This window comes from Pipistrellus hanaki, assembly GCF_964339955.1.
Source record: "Pipistrellus hanaki genome assembly, chromosome: 5".
NCBI lineage: Eukaryota > Metazoa > Chordata > Mammalia > Chiroptera > Vespertilionidae > Pipistrellus > Pipistrellus hanaki.
The window spans coordinates 99,989,870-100,016,436 of NC_140507.1; the positions used below are offsets into that span (position 1 = coordinate 99,989,870).

A 26,567-nucleotide genomic window follows, 5' to 3' on the forward strand; every position below is an offset into this window, starting at 1 on the left:
GCGGGGCGGCCTCTAGTGGTGTCTTTGGAGATTGCAGCGATGCTGCTGCAAAGCCACCAGTGGACAGTAGGGGGCGCAGCGGCGGCGCCGCCCAGCCTGCGCCTGCGCTAGGGCTGCCGGAGCGCAGATGGGCGGCGGGGCCGCAGGTGCGGGCGGGGTTGCTTCCCTCTGCCCTGGATTCGGGGTGCAGTGAGGCTGCGCAGTCATCCTTCCCCAGTCATTGGGAAGAGACTTCTGTCTGTCTATCCCCTCTCCGCTATGCTGACCCTTCTCCAAAATACTGGTTGAGAATGGGAGACATCAGAGCTTATTCTTGTATTATTATTAATATCCTATTGTTTTCCAAACAAATAGCCGTAAACCTGCTTTTGCCCTGCCCCGGGTATCTTCATTGTACCGCCTGCCAGGACCCCACCAGCTGGTCCCGGCGAACCGGGGCCTCCAAGGTCGCGGCGGCTCTCTGTGCCCTCTCTGTGCCCTCTCTGTGTCCTCTCTGTGGGAAACATGAGCTCCTTTCATTCCCCATCGTGCGGCTGTGCCTCCTTTTCATCTGGCTGGATCTGCTCCGAGCCAGTCCCTCTCTCTGCTGAGCTAGGATTTCCGTCTGATGGGACGGATGTCCTACCTGTGATCTCTGCACCGAATTGTGTCAGATCTCGGGCTTGAATGATGGTACCAGTACCCCCAAATCTGCCCACAGGAAGAAGTGCATTTATCTGCCCACAGGAAGGTGCATGTATCACTTTTCTCCTAATCCAGTGGTCGGCAAACTCACTAGTCAGCAGAGCCAAATATCAGCAGTACAACGATTGAAATTTCTTTTGAGAGCCAAAAACTGACTTCTGCGCATGAGCCACGAAGTTTCAATCACATTGTAGGAGCGCCCGCACGTGTATTTTGTGGAAGAGCCACACTCAAGGGACCAAAGAGCTGCATGTGGCTCTCGAGCCGCGGTTTGCCGACTACTGTCCTAATCCACAGGGAAAATAACTGGGAATTGGATCGATCAGAACCCTTCCAGCGCTCCGCCTCCGGGAAGCCTGAATGGATGAAAACCGTCTAGTTTCTGCCTCAGCTGGTCCTGGTTGAAGGGGATCGATGTTTAGACACAGATTCTGGGAGTCGGCCATGGCGTATCTGAGCCCTGCGAGTTATCTTAGCTTTTAGCCAGCGAACTTCGGAGTTTGCGTTAGCCATTTGCCTGGGGAAAACACAATCGTGTGCAAGTTTGCTCTCAGGGGCCGTAATGCATATTCACAAGTGGGGTTTGGCCAACTGATAACGAGCCTGACAGCTGAGTGATGACAAGTGTCCTGGGCAAACTGTCTCAGAGCTTCCATCTCCTTCTCTGTTTGCCTGTATGCGCTGAATCTTTTGGAAAACTTGGAAAATAGGAGTGAAGCAAAATTGATGAGATTCTAGCCAAGCTAACCAAGAAAAGGAATAGAGGGAACGCAGATGACTAGTACCAGAAATTAGCAAGAAACTGTCAGTACTACTCCCATGGGCACAAAAAGACAATAAAGAAATATTCAGAACAACAAGTTAGAGTAAATGAACCAATTTCCTGAGAAACACAACCCACCTACTGTCATACCGGGGAGATTGATGACTGGAACAGCCTATTCTAGTAAAGAAATAATTGAATCAGTACTTAATAAGCTTCCAATAAGGAAAATATCAGACCCAGATGGGTTCACTGATAAATTCTGCCAAATACTTAAGAAAGAAATAATATCAATTCTTTGTAATCTCTTCTAGAAAGTAGAAAGAAAAAGGACAATTGCTAAATGTTTCTGTCAGGCCCTGCTAGCAAAACCAGATAAACACAGGACAAGAAAGGAAAACTATGGACAGATATCTGTCATGAAAACAGATGTGAAAGTCTGTAAAAAAAAAATTAGCAAGTAGAATGCAACAACATATAAAAATTATATACTATGACTCTGTGACTGCATGGGATTTATCCCAGGTGTACAAGATTGATTCAACACTCAAAATCAATAAAAAATAATCCATTATATCAATAAGCCAGGTCAAAGAAAAATTATATGATTATGTCAATAGATGTAGTAAAACATTTGACAAAATCCAATACCAAGTTTTGATTAAAAAATATTTATTGATTTTTAGAGAGAGAGAGAGAGAGAGAGAGAGAGAGGAAGAAACATGGATGTGAGAGCACATCAATCAGCTGCCTCCTGCACGCCCCCTACTGGGGATCAAGCCCACAATCTGGGTATGCACCCCGACTAGAATCAGACCAGTAAGCCTTCAGTGCATGGGCCAAAACCCAAGCAACTGAGCCACTCAGGCCAGAGCTCAGTTTTGATTTTTTAAAAATGCAGTACACTATGAAAGAACACCTACACCACACCCCCCCGGTGTAACTAACATCATCCTAATGGCGAGAAACCAGTGCTTTCCCCCGAAGGGACACGCAGGGAGGGCCTCTCCTCTCTCCTGCCCCGCAGGACATGGCAGCTCAGCCGATGCCATAAGCAGAGGAAGCGCACATCCTGGGAAGAAGGAAAGAAAGCTGTTTGTAAATGACATGATGATCTGTGCAGAAAATACCGAATCATCACCAACAACAAAACCCTGTGGACTGAAAGGTGACGCCAGGAGCCACAGTCCGTGTGCAGAGTCATCGCCTTCCTGTACAAAGATAAACAGCCCGGCCGGCGTGGCCTGTGGGTGAGCGTCAACCTCTGAACAGGGAGGTCAGGGTTCATTCCCAGCCAGGCCCGGGGTGTGGGCTCGATCCCCAGTCTGAGGTGTGCAGGAGGCAGCTGATCAATGATTCTCTCTCATCACTGATGTTTCTCTCTCTCCCCCTCCCTGAAATCAAGAAAAATATATTAGAAATAAATAAAATTGCAATTTCCAGTTAAAAACACTAACAGGAACAAGCACTGAATGAAGTCTGTAAAAGTCTGTGAGAGGACTGAGAGGATGTAAACGAGTGGACAGGACGAGGGAACGTGGCTGAGATGCACTGTCCCCAGTTTGAACTGGGATTCAGCACAATCCCAGTCAAAGCCCGGAAGACGGTGGGCACAGACAAGCCGATGGTAGTTCCGGCGGGCGGGCCTGGAGGCAGCACCGCTGAGGCAGAGGGCGCGGAGGGCACTGCCCGCCTGAGGACGCACCGAGCTCCAGCGGGACTGGAGCCGCGCTGGCTGCTGGCAGAGCGGGCACACGGGCGGGGGCCAGCCCAGAGCCCAGGAACAGGTCGGTGCCAGTGCCGGCAGCTGCTCTTGGGCCAGAGGCAGACAGCCCGGGCTGGGGGGCGGCCTGGCACCCCCGCCTCAGACAGCGAGCGGGAGGGAGGCCTCTGCACAGAGAACTCCAATGGTCAGGGCCTCAGGGCGCAGTGCACACCACGGCCCTCGAAGACAGCCGGGACCGGGCGCCTGGCTGTGCGGGCGGCCTCCGAGCTCTGGCACAGAGCATGGTCCGTGAGCAGAGCTGGTGCGCTGGACTTCACTGAAATTCTAATTTTCTGCTCCACAAAAGCCCCTATTATGAGGGTGAAAAGGCACAAACCGGGAGATAAATCTTTGCAAAAAAATCATCCTGGATAAAAGAGCTTGTATCTAAAATATAGAGAACCACTGAAGCTCAGCCGTAAGAACACAACTTAAAAATTCCACGATCTGGACGGCCTCACCCAGCAACAGAGGTGGCAGCCAGAGAGCCTGCTGGCAGGCTGTCCCCAGGAACCGCACAGAGTGACAGCGCCGCCCCCCACGCCCCTTGGGCGGGCTGGGGCCTGGCGGGGGCCGGGGGACAGGCTGGGGCTGGGAGGTGGGGCCCGGCTCTCTCGCATCCATGTGCTCTCTCCCTGCCTTCCCCCCTAGAACATGGAGCACCCCTCGTGAAGATTAGCTCCCACAGAGAGGGGGTGCCGGAGCGGGCGGGGACACTGTGCAGGTTCTCCCGGAATTAGGACAATCAGCCACCGTGCCCCCCACGCCGGGCCGTGCCCCCCACGCCGGGCCGTGCCCCCCACGCCGGACCGTGCCCCCCACGCCGGACCGTGTCGTCCCCACGCCGGGCCGTGTCCCCCACGCCGGGCCGTGTCCCCCACGCCGGGCCGTGCCCCCCACGCCGGACCGTGCCCCCCACGCCGGACCGTGTCGTCCCCACGCCGGGCCGTGTCCCCCACGCCGGGCCGTGCCCCCCACGCCGGACCGTGTCGTCCCCACGCCGGGCCGTGTCCCCCACGCCGGACCGTGCCCCCCACGCCGGGCCGTGTCCCCCAGGCCGGGCCGTGCCCCCCACGCCGGGCCGTGTCCCCCACGCCGGGCCGTGCCCCCCACGCCGGGCCGTGCCCCCACGCCGGGCCGTGCCCCCCACGCCGGGCCGTGCCCCCCACGCCGGACCGTGTCGTCCCCACGCCGGGCCGTGTCCCCCACGCCGGGCCGTGCCCCCCACGCCGGGCCGTGTCATCCCCACGCCGGGCCGTGTCCCCCACGCCGGGCCGTGTCCCCCACGCCGGGCCGTGCCCCCCACGCCGGGCCGTGTCCCCCAGGCCGGGCCGTGCCCCCACGCCGGGCGGTGCTGCCCGGAGGCGCAGGCCGAGCTCCGGAGCTCCGGGCAGGTGCACAGCCTGAGCGGACAGACTGACGGGCAGACGGCGATGCCCCCAATTCCCGGGCTGTCCAGCCGGAGCCTGGGCCCGGACGCCGCAGACAGAGGCTCCCGCAGGGCCCGGGCTCTGCGCCCCAAACACTGGCTCCAGGCAGCTGGGGGGGGGGGTGCAGGGAAGGCATGGGGGTCACCGTCTGGCTCCTGCCTGCCCCTCCTCACCCCTCCCCACCTCTCCCTCACCCTCTCCCTCTCCCTCTCCCTCTCCCCTCCCCACCTCTCCCTCTCCCTCTCCCTCACCCCTCCCCACCTCTCCCTCTCCCTCTCCCTCTCCCTCACCCCTCCCCACCTCTCCCTCTCCCTCTCCCTCTCCCTCACCCCTCCCCACCTCTCCCTCTCCCTCTCCCTCACCCCTCCCCACCTCTCCCTCTCCCTCTCCCTCACCCCTCCCCACCTCTCCCTCTCCCTCTCCCTCACCCCTCCCCACCTCTCCCTCTCCCTCTCCCTCTCCCTCACCCCTCCCCACCTCTCCCTCTCCCTCTCCCTCACCCCTCCCCACCTCTCCCTCTCCCTCTCCCTCTCCCTCTCCCTCACCCCTCCCCACCTCTCCCTCACCCCTCCCCACCTCTCCCTCTCCCTCTCCCTCACCCCTCCCCACCTCTCCCTCTCCCTCTCCCTCTCCCTCACCCCTCCCCACCTCTCCCTCTCCCTCTCCCTCTCCCTCACCCCTCCCCACCTCTCCCTCTCCCTCTCCCTCTCCCTCACCCCTCCCCACCTCTCCCTCTCCCTCTCCCTCTCCCTCACCCCTCCCCACCTCTCCCTCTCCCTCTCCCTCTCCCCTCCCCACCTCTCCCTCTCCCTCTCCCTCTCCCTCACCCCTCCCCACCTCTCCCTCACCCTCTCCCTCTCCCTCACCCCTCCCCACCTCTCCCTCTCCCTCTCCCTCTCCCTCACCCCTCCCCACCTCTCCCTCTCCCACCCCGCCCCCTCCCCTGCTCCGCCCCCCTAAGGGAGCCAGGCAAACTGGCCGCACTGGGAAGGGCTCCCAGGGCTGATGACTGTGGGGACAGGTGGCCTCACCTCTGCTGACTCCATCATTCCCTGGTCCTGTTCCCCCGCTGGGGTCCTTCCTTTCTCCAGAAATTAATTCTGTTTTCAGTGATTCTGACGGAGACGGGCTGGGGCTGGGCTGAGGAAGCAAAGCAAAGCAGGTTCGCCTGTATGAAACGTTTGCAAATCCCCTCAGTGCAGAAGCGGCACCAGTGCAGAAGGGCGTTGTGAGAAGCTGTGGGGGGCGGGGGGGGGGGGAGCTGGGGAAGGCAGGATCTAAAGAGAGGGGAAGGAGGGGAAGGGGAGCTGTGGTTCTCCGTGAGTGAGGGCCTGAAGGACAGGGTGCGGCCGGGTCCCGGCACCCCCCTGTACCCCCCCCGCACACCCTCTCCCCAGCACCTAAGGACAAAGACCCGGAAGCAGGTGACCAATCCCTCGGGAGGCCCAGCGCGGGGCAGGCAGCTGTGGCTGCCCAGGAGCCAGCCCCCCTCCCCTCCCCGTGGGAGCTCGGGCAGGGCCTGCGCAGTCAGTGACGTGGGGCATCGGCGGGCTCCTCAGTAGGTGGCTCCCTCAGGTCCCAGGCAGTGACCAGCCTAGATTGCTGAGATGAGTGGTTTTGTTGCTCTTTTTGTTACTAAAATTTCAGGATATTTACGTTAGGTAAATTTATCAGAATTTTACAGAATGGTAATATTTTAATTGTATTGTCTAATTTTCAAAATAGAATTGTCATTTAGTCAGAGAACTATAAATCCCAGTGTAAGGAATTTTTTTAAATTTTACATTCTGGTGTCAAAGCATACACCCAGCGCCTGCACTGAGATGCGGTAAGCGGTCGGGCCGGGGAGTGGAGAAGCTCGCAGGATGGCGGACTTTGGCTGTGGACCGCGGGACCGGTGCCTCGCGTGGGGGGCTGGAGCCGGAGGTCGAGTGGCCGAAGGCAGGCGCATGCAGACGGGAGCGGGAACGGGAAGGGTCCTGGGGAGGGGCAGCGGGCGGCAGGGTTAGACGTGGGAAATGGAGGAACCCGGACCACTCTGAGACCCGGGGCTGTGTCCAGCCTCACTCGTGTTAGCCTTTACCGTCCAGGCGTCCGAGCTATTCCCGGGGGTCTGATGAGCGCATGGAAGGTCCCATGGGGAACAGTCGTTATAAGGACTGAGCTGCTCTAGAACCCGGTGTGTGCCAGGAGCAGCACATCCAGGCCTTAGATAGCAAAAGGGCAATATGCAAACCGACCGAATGGCAGATCGACTGGTCAGCAGGGGCACTAGGCCAGCAAGGCCCATGCCAGCGGAATGGCGGTCATGGGGGTGGTGGCGACCAGCGGCAGTGGGGGCCAGCAGGGGGCAGGGCCGGCCACTTGCAGGTGGTGTGGGCTCCTGATCCGCACGCCCCGTTACCTCCCACAGAGGGAGCCACTGGACACCCCAGAGGGCTGCTGGCTGTGAGAGGGCATGGTACTCCCTCCCCTCAGGGCATGAATTTCCGTGCACTGGTCCTCTCGTTAGGACATAATATTTGGGAGTGATTCTGCACTCACACTTTGAAATGTTTTTACTCTGAGCAAAAAGCGGGTTATATTGTATCATTCCAGCATGTGCAAACTAGATCTGACTTATTTTTTAAAATATGTTTTATTTATTTTTACAGAGAGGAAGGGAGAGGGATAGAGAGCTAGAAACATTGATGAGAGAGAAACATCGACCAGCTGCCTCCTGCACAGCCCCACCGGGGATGTGCCGCAACCAAGGTACATGCCCTTGACCGGAATCGAACCTGGGACCTTCCAGTCCGCAGGCCAACGCTCTATCCACTGAGCCAAACCGGTTCCGGCTAGATCTGACTTAATGTCTATTAATATACAGCTCGGAGCTGCATCGACAAACAAGTTCCAGTTAGTCATACATGTATAGATCTGACCTTGACTTAGATCCAGACAAACCCCAGGCGAGGATCTGACAACCGAGAGCCTGCAAAGACCTCACTGGTGCTCCAATTGTTGTTTGTTTCGTGGCTACTGTTCCACAGAAAACGTGCGTGGCATTTCAGCTCCCCTCTGCACTAGGTTCTTCTCCTTTATCGCTGCCTGCCTTGCAGAGATGAGGTTCCCTGTTCTCGCCTGCAGTGATGAAGGAGCACATCACAAACAAAACGAGGCGTGAGGACAGGAGGGCCCCTCCCGGAGTCCGGCGCTCAGAGCGCCAGCTGCAGCCGCGCCCTCGCAGGGCCCCGCACGCGCCGTTTCTGGGCCGCGCCGGACAGCACACGGATCTGGTTTCCGTTTCCTTTGCTTTTTGCTATTTTTAAGCTGCAGATCCTTTTCGTGAAATGGAGCCACTGATGTTAGGGGTCCCTGGGGCCACGCCGCTGTCACTGCAGACCTGGCGAGGCTGGAGGCCTGTCGAACCTTTGCTCGGGTTTGTCCGAAAACACTGTCCCGCTCAGAGGCGGCGCCCGGGCGGAGCCGGTCTTCCTGCGGAGGAGCCGGGGCTGACGCCGCAGGGAGTGGTCAGCGGAGCCGCCAGGCCCGCGGCCGTGTGCAGTGCGGTGTGAGCCCCGTGGGAGCCCACGTGTGTGCATGTGTGCTTGTGTCAGGGTGCTCCGTGTATGAGGGGTGTGCGCGCACGAACATGTGTGTGAGGGTGCATGTGCACGAACATGTGTGTGAGGGGTGTGTGCGCACGAACATGTGTGAGGGGTGTGTGTGCAGGGACATGTGTGTGAGGGTGTGTGTGCACGTGTCCTATTTCTTTCTGTTTAGTTTCAGGAAAGACAGCATTTTCTCTCCAATCCTGTGAGGCATTCACGTAGACACATTTCTCACTGCATTTCACGGTGCACCAGCTGCGGGCTGGCTGTGTGCACCTGCCTCCCTGGGACAGGCCAGCCTGCCTTTGCTGAAATCGGTTTTAGAGATTAATTCTGGGAGCGAGAGCACCCGCCCCCGGCAGTGCTGCTGCTCCCGTGACCCTCCGTGTGCAGCGGCCACAGAGCCCCACCGCCCGCCCCCCCGGCTGTGCCCCTCCTGACCGCCTGGCAGCTGAGGGCACTGTCCTGTTTGGTTTGTGTCCTGAGTGGAGCTGTAGAGGTGCCTGTCCGAGCCTTCGGTCCTGGTTCAGTTAAGTAACGGGCTCCTGGGGCGCTGCCTCCTGGGGCGGACACCTTCCTGAGCACAGGCGGCGTCAGGCTGTCCGGTGGCGGGACAGACCGGGCGTAGGGACAGCGGACAGTTAGCCTCGCAGCTCTGGGGCAGCCGAGTCAGGCTTTGCTCTGTGGGGCCCTGGGATCGGTGGCGGGCCTCTGTGTCCCCACGTGGTGGGCTTCTGTGCCCTTGCGTGACGGGCCTCCATGTCCCCGCGTGGTGGGCTTCCATGTCTTCGTGTGGCGGGCCTCCATGTCCGTGTGTGGCTGGCTTCCGTGTCCCCACGTGGCACAGAGGCAGGAGCTGTGGTCTCTGTAAGGCCCCCAGTGTCATCTGTGACCTGCTCACCTCCAAAGGCCACCAGGATCTCACCATGTGGGTGTGGACACACGCCGCTCAGGTCACTGACCCCCCTCACCCGGGCCGGCTCCGTGTCGGCTTCCCCGCACTGTGATCGCCACAGGGTGCCTCTCTTCATTCGGGCTCTGTCCCAGGTCCTGTCTGCCCGTGTGCCCAGGAGCGGGGCCGGAGAGGCTGCTGCTGCCCCCCCATCACGGAGCCCCTTCCACACGAGGTGCTCAGGGTCAGAGCATCAGCAAACGGTGGCGTTTGACCCGAGCCAAGAAGAGGGCTCAGTGGAGAGCTGTGAGCCACACACCCTAAATGTTTCACGTGAACTCGAAACATGTACATTGAATTCCTTCACCAATGCAGTAAGGTCATTGACCTTTGTTGAAGGATTTTTTTTGTTGTTGTTCAAGAATTTCCCACTGTTCAGGCTTTTGTTTTGTAAACAATACCTACTCGTAGATATTATCTCATCTGGGTGTTCCAGTTGTTGTCTTTAAAATATATATATATGTACACACACACACACACACACACACACACACACTAGAGGCCCGATGCATAAAATTCATGCACAGGTAGGGTCCTTAGTCCTGGCTGGCAATCAGAGCTGATCTGTGGGGCAACTGGTGGGGCCATCGGGGGGGCGGGGGGAGGAGGCAACTGGCCTGGCACCGCCTGCTTGCTGACTGACCTTTCTGCCACTGGTTGCCTCCCTCTGCGGGGTGACCAGTGGGGCAATGGGGGACCCCCCACTAGCACCCACCTTGACTGGCCTGGGGCCTGCGGGCTGGGGGCAGCTCCTGCACTGAACGTCTGCCCCCTGGTGGTCAATGTGCATCATATGACCAGTCCTTCCATGGTTCTGTCGATTTGCATATTAGGCTTTTATTATATAAGATAGTTTTATTGATTTCAGAGAGGAAGGGAGAGAGAGAGAGAGAAACATCAGTGATGAGAGAGAATCATTGATCGGTTGCCTCCTGCACGCACCACACTGGGGATCGAACCCCCAACCTGGGCCTGTGCCCTGACCAGGAATGGAACTGTGAACTCTTGGTACATAGGTTGATGCTCAGCCTCTGAGCCAGGCCGGCTGGGCCAGTTCGGTGTCTTTTAATTGGAGTGAGAACTTAAAGAACTTGAGAAACCATTTGATTGTAGGGTTTCTAGATGCTTCCGAAGGCACCTCCCCATCTTGCCGCTTGTCTCCGCCACACCTGGAACCCAAAGGAATGCCCTTTAGGCTTCGTGCCGCCAGGGACTCAGAGGCCATCCTACTGATTTCCCCGAGACTACTGTCTGCCCCATATTCCGTCAGGGCGGCCTTACTGAAAGTGAGTGATGCAGCGACAAGAACCAGCGGGGTCACAGGTCGCAGGAGCGCCCCGGCTCTAGTGCCACCGCAGCCCTGGCTGGCGGGTGGGGGCGGCGCAGGTGGCGGGAGTGGCGCTGGGCAGCAGGCAGGTGGCATGGGAGACCCTCCGCTAGGTAACCGCGTGAAGGGGCCTGGACGCGTCCTTCGAGGAAGGAGACGAGAAAAACCAGTCCGCTTCCTGTGGAGGCCTCGGTGCGAGCTGTGTCTCTGTAGAAGGCTTTCTTCCAGACTTAGCTGGGCTGAACGTTGCCTAAAGTTTCTACCAAAACCGGCAGCTTGTTTTTTGGTGAAAAATAGAGTATTGCATGTTTTCAGTCACATCTCATGTATCTGTTAGATTTGGTGTTGTTTGTGAATCCTCAGATGTTGAAGAATGCATTTCCGTGTGAAGATGTATCACATCGTTAAGAAGAAGGACAGGTCCCGCAGGCCGGCCGTGTGTGCTGGCTCTGTGACTCACTGGGCACTCCTGTCACTCGTTTACCCATTGCTGTCTGACCTCCAACGCTGTGGGCTTGCTGGGAAGGGAGGGGAAACGCGGAAATAAGCCTGAGCTCAAAACAGTTTGGTTATGAAGCTTCCCAGCTCAACAGCTCTACGTGGGGGAGCAGAAATATACATACATTCTTATTAGTTTTTTAAATCCTCACCCGGTAATATTTTTCCATTGATTTTTCCAGAGAATGGAAGAGAGAGGAAAATCAGAGAGAAACACATCAATTGGTTGCCTTCTGCACAAGCCCTGACCAGGGCCTGGGCCGGGGAGAAGCCTGCAACTGAGATACAGGGCCTTGACCAGAATCGAACCCGGGACCCTTCAGTCTGCAGGCCGATGCTCTAACCGTGGAGCCAGACCAGATAGGGCTGGGCTGTATTTCTAAATCCGCCGTGTGACCAGTGCCTCCTCACGGATCCGTTGTTTGCCATCTTCCGCGCGTTTCGTGTTCCGAGAGACGCGGTGGCGTGCTGCCTTCACGGGGGCCGGCCGAGCGGCTGGGAAGCGACTGTGCAGGTCCCTGCAGCCGAGGCTGCTGGGTCCCCAGGGGACTGAAACTCTAGGCCCTGACCCCATCTGTCACTCAGCCCGAGGGCAGCTCGCAGGCCTGGGACAGGGGCGGGCACCCCGCCTGGGGACCTGTGTGGACGCCTCTCGCTCTGGTTTTCAGAGGAAGCTCAGCCGGCAGGGAGCACGCTCAGAAGGCAGAGCTGTCTCCCCTCACCCCTCCCCGGCCGCTGCCCCCGAGGCTGCAGGCCTATCCGGAGCGGCCCGGGCATCCCGCGTCCCGTCCCGGCCGCTCGGTGGGGCCGGCTCCGGAGTGGAACCCACGCAGGGCTTCTGTTGGCGGCAGACCTGACGTGGGAGTGACAGCGGCGCCGAAGAGACTGAGCCTCGCCAGAGTGGTGTCCGGAGCGGGGTGTGTGTGTGTGTGTGTGTGTGTGGCGCCCGGCCCCGTGTTTCCGGACTGCGGGCCCGGTGGGTGTGGAGCGGGGGGGCCGTGTTAAGCAAGAGGTGCAGGGTGCCAAGCAGCAGCGTCCGTTTTCAGCGGGAAGAGCTGTGGGCACTTACCAGCTGCGCCCGGCACAGACAGGGCACCAGGGTCCCGAGCTGTAGGTCAGCACGCTGGCTGCCGGGGGAGGACACCCTGTCTTTGGGGGGAGCGGGGAGGGAACGTGGCTGCCTCCCCTGAGGCCGTGCGAGTCCACGTTTACAGTCAGGGACCGACTGGCCACCCGCACACAGCGCCCGCCGCTCCTCGGAGTCTGGCACCAACAACGCAGCACAGGGAAGGCTGGCTGTGGTTGCTTAATGCCTTTTATTGGTGTCAGAGAGGAAGGGAGAGGGAGAGAGAACACCCTCCATGAGAGAGAACCGTGGAAAGGCTGCCTCCTGCACGCCCCTCATTGGGGGTCGCGCCCATACTTGGGCATGTGCCCTGACCGGGAATTGAACCCTGACCTCCTGGTTCATAGGTTGATGCTCAGCCCCTGAACCACGCCGGCCGGGCGGGACCGTTTGTGGATGGTGCTATGGGGCAGCGTGGCTCACAGGTCCGCTGGGCCCCGCAGAGATGCGGCCGGCCGCAGAGGTGCGTGGATTCCGGGGCGTGTCTGCCTGTGTGACAACACGGGGTCCGGGCAGAGCGCCTGCAGCACCCAGCACTGATTTGATGTTTGACGTTCCGCAGACTCGGGCGTCCTCTAAGGTTAGTTTACCTCTTCCTGTTGTCAAGTTTGAGCAATACTGAGGTGTTCTTGCTAGTGACTTACCGGCCAGGAACCCGGAGTTCCGGGCCCACAAAAGGTGCAGAGCACCGGCCAGGCACTCACACTGCGGCCTGCGCCTTCCTGATGCATGCGCAGCCGGGAGTAAGTGTGACACTCCAGAGAAGGCGAGACTCACTGGCGTCAGCGTGGACGCACGGGGAATTGCAGGTCTGGGTCTGGCCCCGGGGTCGGAGGTGGGACGCACCGCCTGGGCCTCGTGCGTGCCCCCGCCGCCTCCACAGCGGGAGGGCGCTGCTCGCGCAGGCTCTGCTGTTAGGTCTGCTCCGGGCGTGGGGCGGCTTGGAGAGGTGGAAGGGCGCCTACCGGGCGGCCGCGGCTGCTCAGTCCCCCTGCCGGTGGAAGCCTCCACAGGGGCCGGTGTCCGAGGCCTTGCGGGGAGGAACTGGGCTCCCAGGCCAGGGGTCCCAGCCTCAGTGGTGCGGCTGGTTCTCCCCACATGCCCGCTGGGGCTGCGGCGGGGACAGCTTGCTGTGCGGGGCGGGGCTGGTGGCGGGGCAGCGCGGTGATCGAACGCGCCCTGACGGATCCCTGAGGGCTGGACACTGACCAAGCGGATGGCCAGCGTCCCTCCGTCCCCAAGGGAGGCGTCCTCTGAAGGGCACTCCCCCGCGGGCTGTCACGGTGGAGCCTGCACAGGGAGCCTGGGAGGCAGACCAGCCTGTCCCCTGGCGGCAGGGACTCGGGGTGCGGACGCCGCCAGCTGGTCCCGGGGGGAGACCACAGGTCCCGCCTCGGCTGGGGGCGGGAGGCACGTGAATGGCCCGGAGCCCCTGGGACTGGACCCTGGTGCCCTGTCTGTGCCAGGTGCAGCTGGTAAGTGCCCACAGCTCTTCCCGCTGAAAACGGACGCTGATTTTCCTTCCGGACAGAAAGGACGGGGCCGTTTGCACAGCCAGGGCCGCGGGGAGGGCTGACGGGGAGGATCTGGCGGGGTGAGCTGTGGAGGCCTTACCCGGGATACGCTGGTCTCTGGAGCTCGGACGGATCCGAGCTGCCTCCCACCACGCGTGGGGCAGCGTGTTCTCTGCTTGGGGACCAGGTGGCTGGAAGCACGGGCTCACGAGGGCTCCTGGTTGCTTTGCTTTATGTGGAAATGCTCCCATGGCCGGAGCTTCCTGTGTGGGGTGTCAGCAGGGAGCCCCGGCCGGCAGGATGGGGTGATGGGAGGGCCTGTCCCCGTGCCTCCAGTGCCCTCAGCTGCGGGAGCACAGTGACTCTGCGACAGAGACGCAGAATCACTGTGCTCCCGCACACCCTTCTGCTGCTGCTCCCGTGTGCTCTGGGACACGGGAGCAGCAGCAGAGGGGCGTGCTGCTTCAGGAGGCCTGGCAGCACCTTGCTCTGAGAATGTGCACGCTGAACTAACACCAACCCTCACCCGACTCATCGCCTCTTCCTCACGAGATGAGAGGGGCACAACGAGCTTCCCTCGTGCTGTTTGTAGAAAAATAAAGGGAGGCCCGGACTAAGACCCTGTTTGCAAAGTCACATTTCGGAAGGTTTAAAAACGCGTGCTTTCCCGGCCTCCGAAGGCGGCCCTGCACGGACACTGCCGCTTCGCAAGGAGGGCTGTGGGCCCAGGAGAGGCTAAGGAGATAGCCATTTTCTGGACAGCGCTCCTCGCTGGCCGTGCTCCCACTCCCGCCCTTCGCGGCCGCGCTGAGGAGGACCTGGCACAGGAACAGGCTCGGAGGGGCCGGGCAGGCCGCCCCGTCAGCCTCCGCGGGGAGACCGGGAGGAGGCGCAGCCACAGCTCACGGGGGCCCACGGCTCTGGCTCGGTGGAAAACACTTAGGAGAGAGCGCCGGTGGTCGTCTTCGGCCCCCCGGCCCCACCGCAGCCGGGAGGGTGCTGGGGATCATAGGGGCGGCGGGATGTTCGGTGAGTGGAGCCCTCCCCAGGCTGCGGCTGTCTTCCAGGAAGACTGTGTTCCCTTGTCAATGCGGACACAGTTTCCAGAGCGGGCGGCGCAGAGGCTGGCTTTTCCTTAGAAGATGACTTCCCAGCTGCGCAGGCTAGAGGAGGGCTATGACCCCCCTGGTCACACTTTGACTTTTTATTTTAATTAATATACTAGAGGCCTGGTGCATAGATTCATGCACCAGTGGGGTCCCTCGCGTGGTCTGCGAGGATCAGGCGAAACCCGCAGTCCAATCCTGCCTGGTGCTCCCGCCCATCCGGGCCCTGCTGTGCCTGGCTCCCGGTGCCTGTGGGTCAGCTGAGGGCTCCCACTTGGGAGCACACTGACCACCAGGGGCAGCTCCTGCACTGAGCACCTGCCCCCTGGTGGGCATTGCATGTCATAGCAACTGGTCCACCAGTGGTTTGGTCACTTAGCCTATAATATATATAGATTTTATTGATTTCAGAGAGGGAGAAGGAGAGAGAGATAGAAACATCAATGATGACAGAGAATCATTGATTGGCCTGTGCCCCATCAGGAATCAAACCCTGACCTCCTGGCTCACAGTGACGCTCTGAGCCACACCTGCCACATTGACTGGCTTGGACCAGATTGGTTCTCTCCTACCACCAAGTGCACCTGCTTCCTGTGGGGCATTTGCCTAACCTACTGCTTCCACCTTGTTTAGGTACCAGAGAAAAATCTACGTTACAATGTGATAAGCTAAGGCGTAGGGACCATGCCCCGCATGGAAAACGCGTGTCTTCCTCCTGGAAGAGCGACTGTCTTATCCGCGTGTGGCACCCAACGCACCGGCACCCTCCATGTCTGCGCAGGCGCGCCTCAGGGCTGGGTTCCACCCAAAACCATCTTTCCACGGGGCGCTGTCTACCTTTTCTCACCAAGGGACCGTGCGGAGGAGGCGGTGCGTGGGGAGGGCCCCTGCGCCCGGCCCTGACTGTCCGGGCCCAGGGTGCGGGTCAGGAAGGAGGCCGCCCAGGGTCCGGGTAAAGCTGGCCACGCCCGGCAATCTGGCAGGAAAGGCGTGGGGACACGGGGAACCCCGCGTGCGTGGGCTCCGGATCCCGCCGGCTCCTTTCTCTGGTCTCCTGGCGCGGACTCGCCGGGACCTCGCTGGCTAATCCGGATTTCACAGCCTGCCTGCCCACCCGGTCTCAGGCATCTCCCGCCCTCCTCCCCTCCCCGGCCCCGCGTGGATCGGGAACCGCCCGCCCACGCGCCCGGGGCTGTGGCAGGTTTCCCGGCCGCGCCTCCTGCAGCCGCGTGATCCGTCCCCGCGGCGCCCCGCACAAGCCGGGCGGAGGCAGGCTGTGCGCCCGCACCGAGCCGCCCCCCCCCCTCCGCCGCGCACCGCGGTGCTGGTGCAGGTGCGGCGGGAGGGCTTCCCGGGTGGGGCCTCCTCTGCCCCGCCCCGCCCCGCCCCCCCCGCCCCGCATCGAGCCGCCCCCCACTCCGCCCCGCACCGCCCCGCCCCGCGCCGCCCGCCCTCCCCGCACAGCGCCGCCCCCCCCCCCGCCCCGCACCGAGCCGCCCCCCGCGCCGCCCGCCGCGCACGGAGCCGCGCGGAGCCGCATCTGCAGCCGGGCCGGGGCGGGGCTGCCGCAGTGCCGCCCACGCAGGAGCGCGGCCGCCGTCCGCGGGAGCCCCGGGCGCGCACCTGGGGGCCCGGCCGCGGAGGCTGCAGAGGAGGCCCCACCCGGGAAGCCCTCCCGCCGCACCTGCACCAGCACCGCGGGGCGCGGAGCCGCCACCATGGCTCACGCCGCGGCTTCCATTAAGAAAGTCCGCGAGGCCGAGCTGGAGGAGAAGGAGAAGGTCCTGGAGCGCGAGAGGAAGAAGCAGCGCCGGAGCCCGCGGGGCCGCGCGGAGCGCAAGAGGAAGGTAGGGGCGCGGCCGCCCCCGCTCCGGCCTCCTGGGCCCCCCTGACTCCCCTCACCCCCGCCCCCGCATCCCCGAACCGCTCCCCCCCCCCCCCCCCCGGCCCCGGGCTGCAGGGCGGTGCGCCGCCGGGGGCGGCCGGTCTGGGCAGCGGGGCTGACCGCCCCGCAGGACAGGGGCGCCCCAGCCCCCGTTATCTTCATCCAGCCCCGCCGGCTCCGTTCCGGGTCTGGAGGGGCGGGGGCGGCGGGGGCCGCTGTCAGCCGCAGCGCCTCTCCTCCCGTTAGTCACGGACCACGGTGTGTGCGGGCAGAGCGCTGGCGGCCAGCAGGGCCTGGGCTTTAACGCTGCAGTTGTTATGTTTATTTTGTATTTCTTTGGTTTCCAGCATGAATCTCAGGCTTTCTCTTTCCGGACGATGGGTTAGGTGCCAGGCCAGGTGGGAGAGGGGGTGGCTCAGCTGAGAATTACTGTCTCGTTAACCGTTAGCCGCTGTCCTCCACTCGGAGGCCATCTGGCTCGGGGCTGGCTTCGGGGAGGGCGACGCGGGGATGGATGGATGGATGGACGGATGGATTGTCAGCCTCCGGAGGGCATGTGGTGCCAGGAGCAGCTTGTGCTCGGCTCTGGGATGAGGGCCGGCGTGTGCTCAGCACTCCTGCTCAGCGCTGAGTGTGCTCCTCCTGTGCTGGAAGGGGTGCCTTTTCCATGGGGCGTCTGCGCCCTGTTTCTGGACAGAAGCCCGAGGACCCCCTGAGGCTGCGCGCTCCCTGACCGGGACCACACTGCCATGCCCACGGGAGGGCCGCGCGGCAAGCCTCGGCGGGCATGGCGCTCTGGGTGCGCTGTCTGCCCGCCCGCCGAGGCCTTCCTGCGGGGCATTGGCTCTTGCTTTTTGTTTTCTTTTTTGACCCTCACCCAGAGATCCTTTCCCACTGGTGTTTGGAGAGAGTGGGGGAGAGCGGGAAGGACACAGAGACAGAAACATGGATGTGAGACACACACATCGATTGGCTGCCTCTTGCGTGCGCCCTGACCAGGGCCCGGCTGGGGAGGAGCCTGCAGCCGAGGTGCGTGCCCTTGACCAGAATCAAACGTGGGACCCTTTCGTTTGCAGACGACGGTCTGTCCAGGAGCCACGCCGGCCAGGCTGTTTGTTCTGTCTGTGGTCTCTGAGCCCACGGGCCCCTTCCCTGGAGCGCTCCCTCCTCGCCAGGCCTGCCTTCTGGCTCTGCTCCTCCCCCTGCCACGGCCGCGCACTTTCCCGGACGTACCACCTGCATCTCGTGTTCTCCTCGCAGCCTGCCGCCTCCTGCCAGGACGCTGTCACAACCTCTCACTCGCTCCCCAGAGGACCAGGCACACGCCGGAGGCCTGCTCGCCTGGCCTGTTCCTCAGTCCGTGCCCTTCCTGTGCCACAGGCCACGGGAAACGTTGCTGTGCCCGGGGCAGTGCAGTGGCGCGGATGCTGCATTGCTCTGAACGGAATCCCGCAGGGCAGGCGTGGCCATTGGTTAGTCGCGTGGCCATGTGTCAGGGTCCGCCCAGCCTCACGTCTAGATGCTGTCCCTCGGCCAGACCCACGGGGAATGGGGGGTCAGGGCGGATCCGGCGCAGCTACTGCTTGTTCTTGTTCTGGTCTTTAGACTCACCTGTGGGTGGTCCTCTCGCCCACGGCAGAGGCCGGCGCTGGTGGGTGCTCACCGCTCGCCGAGGCTGAGTGTGGGGCTGGCTGTCAGCGGATTTGGATTTATTTTCTAGATCACACCCCCTCCCCCTGCCCCCCTCCCCCTGCCCCCCCCCCCCCCCCCCACGGCCACGGAGCCAGCTCTGAAATGTGGTTTGAGGGAAGAACAAGGTGTCTCCCCATCATTCCTTACGGTAGCTCCTGAGGAAATGGACCCGGGAGGTGGCGGTCAGTGGCTCTCCGGAGCTCCCTCCCAGGAAGTAGCCGGAAGGTCATTGTGCTGTGTGTCCTGTGCCCTTTTCCGCCCACGGGCCCCTGGGCCATGCAGGTGCTGTGCATCACACATGTGCACATTCATCTGTAACGTGTCCTTCAGACAAGCCTGCGTCCCCAAATGCAGATAGAAGCCAGCTGGAACGCATAAAAAACAAAGAAGCTGATTTTGAAAACATTTTCACTCAAGTGAAAATTATGAAGTAATAAAAACAGGACAATTAAGTAGCCTTATATTTGGATTTATTTTTAATATTCTTATTTGGGCTTCCTGTTAATTAAAAATATATCTTTGCTTTATGATCTTGTGCTCCATTCCATGTTTCAATACATTTTAATTATTTGTGAACTTGAAACATGCTGCGAGCGTGGCTGCAGTCCCTCTGCCGGCCCTCGGAGCGTGGTTTGTGAGTGGCACCGTCCGGCCTGCGGGACCTGCTTCCGTCGCAGGAGAAGAGACTCGGAGGTGGGATAGGGTGCCGGGAGCTCCCGTGGGGCTGGGTGAGAGCCAGCGTGTGCCTCTTGCTCCGCGCGGTCACGGGAAGCTGTGAGCAGGTGGCCCACAGGGAAGATGCGTTGAAACGAACTAATCCAGCATTTATTTGCTTAAAAGACTCCATCGATGCTTTAGCTTTCACAGGGAGAAGAGGCTGATGTTAGCTGGCATTAATCTAAGTCATTTCTTTTTACATCCAGGTGTCGTGTGTCCAGGGCAGGGCCTAAGAGTTGTAGACTTGCGGAGGATACTGGAACTCCATCAGACTTCTCACCCGCTTGTGAGATGCAGTTGTGAAAAGAGATTCCCAGTAAAGTGTTCTTTCCACAACCACGTGCTGTTTCTCAACCGTACTTTTTTTTTAAAATTTGGAAAATAAATAATTTCCAGGGGCTGGTTAAAAAACAGCCACACCCACCATCCCATCCTTGAAAGCAAAGCGTATCTTGAAATAATCTTCCTCATTTAAACAAAATGGCCTGTTATTTTCAAATAAGTCGATATGCTCTCCGTTTCTCAGCACGGACAGCCCGTTTCCCGAGACGCCGAAGGTCTGTGGCCGAGCGGGACTGGCCCACGGAGAGGCCATGCGCACGGCTTGTCCTTAGGACCCTGGTCCCTGAGAAACTTCCTGCCAGCGTCCCCACGGCGCCGAAGCCCAGCCTTTCCCGGTGAGAAGCTGGCCATGTTCCCAAGCACCAGGGTGGCCCGTGTCCGCCGATCCCTCCGGAGCAGCCTGCCCGCGCTGAGGGACTCGCTGGATCAGACGCACTAGTTTGTGGCAGAGTTGGGACGGCAGCCCAGGCCCCAGAGCTCTTTGGCGGGAAAGAGGGATGTGCTCCTCGGCCTGGTCCCGCACGGAAGGTGGAGTTAGTGACTCAGCCTTTGACGGAGACGCCTCCCTCTTCACCTGCAGCCCTGTCCCGCACCTAAAGGAATGTGGTTACTGCCGAAACCGGTGTGCTCAGTGGATAGGGCATTGGTCTGCGGACTGAAAGGTCCCAGGTTCAATTCCGATCAAGGGCATGTACTTTGGTTGCCGGCACATCCTCAGTAGGGGGTGTGCAGGAGGCAGCTGGTCGACGTTTCTAGCTCTCTATTCCTCTCCCTTCCTCTCTGTGGAAAATCAATAAAATATATATGTATATTTTTTTTTAAAAAAGAAAAAGAATGAAGTTACTAAGAACACGGTAGTGACACATCCGAGAGGAAGTTGTATGCCCTTATGGCTGTGATTCTGTTGTAACTGCACCAAAATATTCCATGAGATGTTTAGAAAATGAGCTGTTCAAAGTCTACATTTGCTTCTTAAGCACAGCAGTTGCCATCAATGATGGACTATGATTTTATCTTCGTTCTTTTCTATTTTTTTATTAGACTTAAAAATGTGTGTGTACATCTGCATTCTGGCAGCCGACACAGAAAGGTGGTTTTGTGTGGGACAAAAGCAAACTTCCAAGTCCTTTCCATTGGTTTTCATAGAGAAAGGTTCTGATCCGCTCTTTGCTTTCATTTTATTTTATTTAAAAAAAATATTTTATTGATTATTTTACAGAGAGGAAGGGAGAGCGATAGTTAAAAATATCAATGAAAGAGTTAAAAATATCAATCGATCAACTGCCTCCTGCACACCCCCTACTGGGGATGTACCCGCAACCAACCAGTACATGCCCTTGACCGGAATTGAACCCGGGACCTTTCAGTCCGCAGGCCGATGCTCTATCCACTGAGCCAAATCAGTTAGGGCGGCTCTTTGCTTTTATGATCTTATTATTTTGGGGTGATTACAGCTTATTATTTCTAGGACATCTTTGGGAGTCTCCCCCGCCCCCCCCCTCCATTTTCCTGGTCTCTACTGCTTGTTAAATTGGCGACAATGAGAATACTTACTGAATATATACAGTGGTTTATCACCAAGTTGCAAAGGGGCATGGAAAGATGAAGATTTTTAAAAAATCCTCACATGAGGATATGCTTTTATGATTTAAGAGAAAGAGGAAGGGGAGTTGGAGGAGAGAGATAGAGAGAGAGGGAAGTGGGGGGGGAAGAGAGAGTGAGACATCGATTGATTACCTCCCACACACTCCCCAAACAGGGATCAAACCCACCCCCTGGCTATGTGCCCCGTCGGGGAACGGAACCCGCCACCTTTCGGCGAACTGCACGCTGCTCCAGCCAGGAGCCCAGGCCCAGGCGAGGGGCAGCCTTATAGAGTGATGGCAGCGGCACCATCTTTGAGCACGGAAGGAAGTTTTATTTGCAAGTGCGGAGAGGCACGTGCGGTGTAAATGTCGAATCGTATTAAAGAATGAGTGGCAAATAGACAGACATACAGTGCCGGCCAAGCCCACGTTACCGGGGCCCATGGGTGTCCCGCTGGGTGGGAGGAGCGTGGACAGCCCGGCGTCCGCCCGCCCGTCCGTCCGTCCGTCCTGCCCGGAGTTTCTCGGTGCTCAGCAGTCTGATTCCGAAAAGAGCTCACATCAGGTTCTCAGCCCGAACACGCACACAGATTTCTGGGCAGCAAACCAAACAGAGTCATCGAAAATGCCACTCAGAACAGAACGGGTCGGCCTGTGTGACGCATGCCTCCAGAACCCTCCCCATGGAAAATCCCAGGAACCTTTGAGAGCATCCAGCTGTCTCTCTGGAGCTCCTGTCACCCCGTCCACGTGGGAGCGCTTCCGGACCCCACGGCCATGGGAGCCTGGGTGCCGCCCTCCGTCTGGACACGTCCTCATGGCCCCGTGGCCACTGTGCGTGGAGGTGTCTGCGTTTTGTTGATTTCCTTTCCCACTAAGCAGAAATAAAAGGTTCCGACATACCTGTTTACATGTGGAGGCTGCCATAGAAACATACAGGACTTTTAATTTATATATATACATATATATGTGTGTGTATATATATATATTTTTATTGATTTCAGAGAAGAAGGGAGAGGGAGAGAGAGACAGAAGCATCAGTGATGAGGGAGAATCATTGATCGGCTGCCTCCTGCACACCCCGCACTGGGGATCCAGCCTGCAACCCAGGCCTGTGCCCTGACTCGGAATCAAATCTGAGACCCTTCAGTGTGCAGGCTGACACCCTATCCACTGAGCCACACCGGCTAGGGCAGAATCATGATTTTTAAAAAACCCATTTTATGTTTCTTAACAGTCCCTTCTATGTCCTTGTAGCTCAGCTCACAGACCCGGTCTTGGCAGGAACATTGTTTTATACGGTGACTCCACTGCCAGGGCACTCGGCCGGCGCAGGATGCGGGGGCTTCTGTCAGGCTTGGGTGATGAAGCTCCTTCGACCCCTGAGTGAGGGCCTGGCCACTGGCTTAGGGACAGGCTGTCCAACGTGTGGGGCTGTGGCCCAATAGTCCCTAGCATGTGGCTTGAGGTGGGCGTTGAAGGACACTGTTCAAAGGCAAGTGGGATCTTAACTTTCACAGCTGCGACCTGGTTTATATATTTTCAGAGTCTAAAACCTCTAAACACAACTTTCCCCCTCCTTTTGTTATGTTAATCTGAGTTCATAGAAATGTTTTAATTTTAAAAATCAAAAGTAATTTGTTAGTTACCTTTTTAAAAAAATCAGGTTTTAACTTGATTAGTCACTGCACTCATCACTTGGGTAAAAACAGCGCTATGTACAGCCCATCTGACATCATGAAGAACACGGAACATATTTTGTAGAAGTGCTGTAGGCATCAGTGAGTACACAGGACATTAAGAATTCTACTCACGCCATATTTAATGCCCTTTTTGTGTCTCTATTTTCATGATGTGCCCTTTTTCATTTGTATTTCTCAAAGTGGTTTCTTCTTGATGAGGAAGACTTGTTTGTGCTTGGTGGTGGACACGGGAGAGCAGGGAGCTCTCTGGGATTTTGGGGTTCCACCCGAACTGCTGGTGGGGCCGGCAGCTCTTTGACCTCAGCGATGCTTTCGCTGCAGATCTGATGTGTGATTTTAAGTGTTTTTCATGAACAATCTAATCCGAGCCATCTGGGTCCAGCCTGGCCACAGTATCGGAACCCTGGCATGCATGGGAGACGGGAGACTGGGATCTGTGTCTCCATTCTCTGTCCGGATTTATTTTATCTTATCTTAGGGGTGTCGAACTCAATCAGAGAAGGGGCCAAAATCTAAAATCCAGCCTAAATCGCGGGCCGAATGGTTTACTGAATAGTCATAAACTGACAATGTCATAAACTGACAGCGGAGTGCAGTGATGACAGCGCGGTGCGGGCCACATTGCAAGGCCTGGCGCGCTGGATTTGGCCCACGGGCCTTGTGTTTGACACATGTGTCTTATCTAAATGCTTCTTACATGCTAGCCGTCATACAGCCTATGTCAGTGTCAGTGCACAGCCCGGGAGCCAGCATTCACACACCGTGCCAGGGGGCACGCCCTGGCTCTGTGACCGTCTGCTGCCTCTTGCCTGTGCTGAGCTTTCTGTCCCTTCACCTGTTTATACCTGAAGTTTATACTTTCAGTCCTGTCCCCTTTCTGCCCTCCCGCACTCCTCCCGTCAGTGTGTGCTCTGTGTCTGTGAGTTTGTTTCTGTCTGTTCGTTCCTTTGTTTTGCTCGTTAGGGTCCACATATAAGTGAGATCACCCAGTATTTGTCTTTCCTGGTGTTACTTATCGCACTCAGCACAATGCCCTCTAGGTCCATCCGGTCGTCACAAGGACGAGATTTCATTCTTTTTTATGGCGGACCTTCTCCGGTGTACACATACCCGCGTCACCCATGTGCTGTCTGTTGGTGGGCACGTAGGCGCTCTGTAAGTGACGCTGCAGTGGACGGAGAGGTCGTGCATCTTTTCGAGGGAGTGTTTTTGTCTTCCTTGGATAAGTGCCAGAGGTGAGATTGCTGGGTCATATGGCAGTTCTATTTTTAATTTTTTGAGGAACCCCATACTGTTCTCCACGGCGGCTGCCCCAGTCTGCACTCCCACCAGCAGTGCACGAGGCTCCCTTTCTCCGCATCCTCACCAGCACTTGTCGTTTGTTGGTTTGTTGATGGTGGCCATTCTGACAGGTGTGAGGTGGGACCGCACTGTGGTTTTGATTTGTGTTTCCCTGGTGATTAGCGATGATGAGCATCTTCTCGAGTGTGTGTGTGTGTGTGTGTGTGTGTGTGTGTGTGTGTCGGGAGGGGGGGGCATCTGTGTGTCTTCCTTGGAGAAAATTCTATTCAGGTCCTTGGCCCATTTTTAAAGTGGGTTGTTTTAATTGTTTAATTTTGATACTTAGTTGTATGAATTCCTTATATATTTTGGATGTTAACCTCTTTTTTGGATGTGTCATTGGCTGATATGTTCCCTCGTTCCATAAATTGTTTTGTTAATGGTTTCCTTCGCCGTGCAGAAGTTTTTTTTCACTGTAATCCCACTTGTTTACTTTTACTTTTGTTGCCTTTGCATGAGGAGAACTTCCCAAAAACATATTAAGATGGATGTCAAACAGTTTACCGCCTCGGTTCTCTTCTAGGAGTTTGTGGTTCCCGGTTTAACATTTAGTGTTTAATCCACTTTGAGTTTATTTTTGCATATGGTGTAAAGCAAAGAGTCTAGTATCATTTTTCCATGCATCTGCCCCATTTTCCCAACACCATTTATTAAGAGAGACTATCTTGACCCCGTTGTATGTTCTTGCCTCCATTGTCAGGTTACTTGACCACATAGGCCTGGGTTTATTGGGCTATCTATTCCGTTGCATTGACCTATCCTACCTAATAAAAGAGTAATATGCAAATTAGCCATTATTTTGCTACACCCACCACCCACGCCCACCAGCCAATCAAAGAGAATATTCAAATAAACCCAACAAGATGTCTACAGCCACAGAGAGCAGGAGGGAGGCTTGCGTTTTCCAGGCAATGGAGGAAGCCAAGCTTTCTGTCTGCCCTTGCTGGCCTAAGCCTCCACTCCAGGCTACAAAGTTTCAATTTTGGAAGGTAAACAAATCCAAACAGAAATGGCAGCAGCCACAGAGCTGGAAAGAGCGGAAGGCTAGGGTTGTCCTTGGCAATGGAAGAAGCAAAGCTTTCCGCACACCCTGGCCGGCACAGGCCTCCACTTAAGGCTACAAAGATTCAATTATAGAAGACACATAAATTCCAACAGAAATGGCTGCCAGCCACGGAGCAAGCAGGAGGCTTGGCTCCGCTCCAGGCTACAAAGTTTCAGTTGTAGAAGGTAAATAAATTCCAGATACCAGGGCCTCCGCTAGGGTCGCCAGGGTGCATGGCTGGCCTGCAAACCACCATAGGCTCCTCACCCAGGCCACCCCACGCCCCAAAGTAACCCCCACCCTGCTCCAGGACACCTTCAGGGCAAATCAGCTGGCCCCCACCCATGCACCAGGCCTCTATCCCATCTAATAAAAGAGTAATATGAAGATTGACTATCACTCCAATACACAATAGCTGCCCCCATTTGGTTAAAGATCCTGCCCCCTTGTGTACACAAGATTGCCACCACAAGATGGCCAGTAGGGGAGGGCAGTTGGGAGGCACCAGGCCTGCAAGGGAGGGCAGTTGGAGGCGATCAACCCTGCAGGGGAGGGCAGTTAGGGGTGACCAGGCCGGCAGAGGAAGGAGTTGGAGGCAAACAGGCTGGCAGTGGAATCGGGGTCTCTGATTGGAGAGGGTGCAGGCTGGGCTGAGGGACATCCCCTGCCCCCATGCACAAATTTTGTGAACTGGGCCTTTAGTGTGTTTATAACTATACTAGAGGCCCAGTGCATGAATTTGTGCATGGGTGGGGACCCTTGGCCTGGCCAGCGATCAAGGCATATCAGAGGCCAGTCGGCAGAGGGGAGGGACCGAGGAAGGTTGGCTGCTAGTCCTCCCATCAGAGCTGACCTGGGGATTCAGGCGGGCCAGAGAGGGGAGGGGCCGCGAGAGGTTGGCTGGCCAGGCCCCCCATCTGGGCTGATTGGGGGAGCTGGGCAGGTGGGGGGGCCACAGGAGGTTGGCTAGCCAGGGGGGAGGGACTGCGAGAAGTTGGCCAGGTGGGAGGGGCAGTGGGAGGTTGGCTATGGGAGTGTACTGACCACCAGAGGGCTGCTCCTGTGTTGAGTGTCTGTCCCCTGGTGGTCAGTGCACGCCATAGTGGTTGTTCAGTTGTAACAGTTGCTTAAGCTTTTATACACACACACACACACACACACACACACACACACTAGGAGCTGGTGCACGAAATTAGTACACATTAAAAGGGGGACCCAGAGTCAAGTCCCTGCCCACCTACATGCACCTCAATCGCATGAGACCCAGACCCAGCCATCCCCTCTCCCCCAATTGGGCTAGATGCAGACCTGGCCAGTCCCACCCTTGTCAAGCCCCCCAGGGAAGGGGGCGTAGGCTCAGATCCCCTGGCATGGCGCCAGCATGGGGGGGCATGGCCTGAGGTCCCTCAGATGGGGTGGGGTGTGCCTTGAGGTCCCCCATCAAGCCCCGCCAGGTGGGGGACATGGCCTGAGGTCCCCCAGCCTGGTGCTAAGGCAG

At 58.1% G+C, this 26,567-nt stretch overlaps 1 protein-coding gene across 47 annotated transcripts in view; it reads left to right on the top strand.

Moving 5' to 3' along the window:
- The window catches only part of ANK2 (ankyrin 2), a 277,590-nt gene that overhangs the window by 97,675 nt on the left and 153,348 nt on the right, over nucleotides 1–26,567 (top strand). For 6 of the 47 annotated variants that reach the window (XM_084883355.1, XM_084883388.1, XM_084883389.1 and 3 more), the window contains exon 1: nucleotides 16,357–16,605. The exons of 11 other annotated variants lie outside the window; for them this stretch is intronic. In XM_084883355.1, the coding sequence (XP_084739481.1) occupies nucleotides 16,477–16,605 (129 nt within the window). In that variant the 5' untranslated portion in view covers nucleotides 16,357–16,476. Of the gene's footprint in view, nucleotides 1–16,352; nucleotides 16,606–26,567 lie in introns of those variants that run through there. 30 more of the 47 variants (XM_084883390.1, XM_084883349.1, XM_084883350.1 and 27 more) reach the window with 10 other exon arrangements.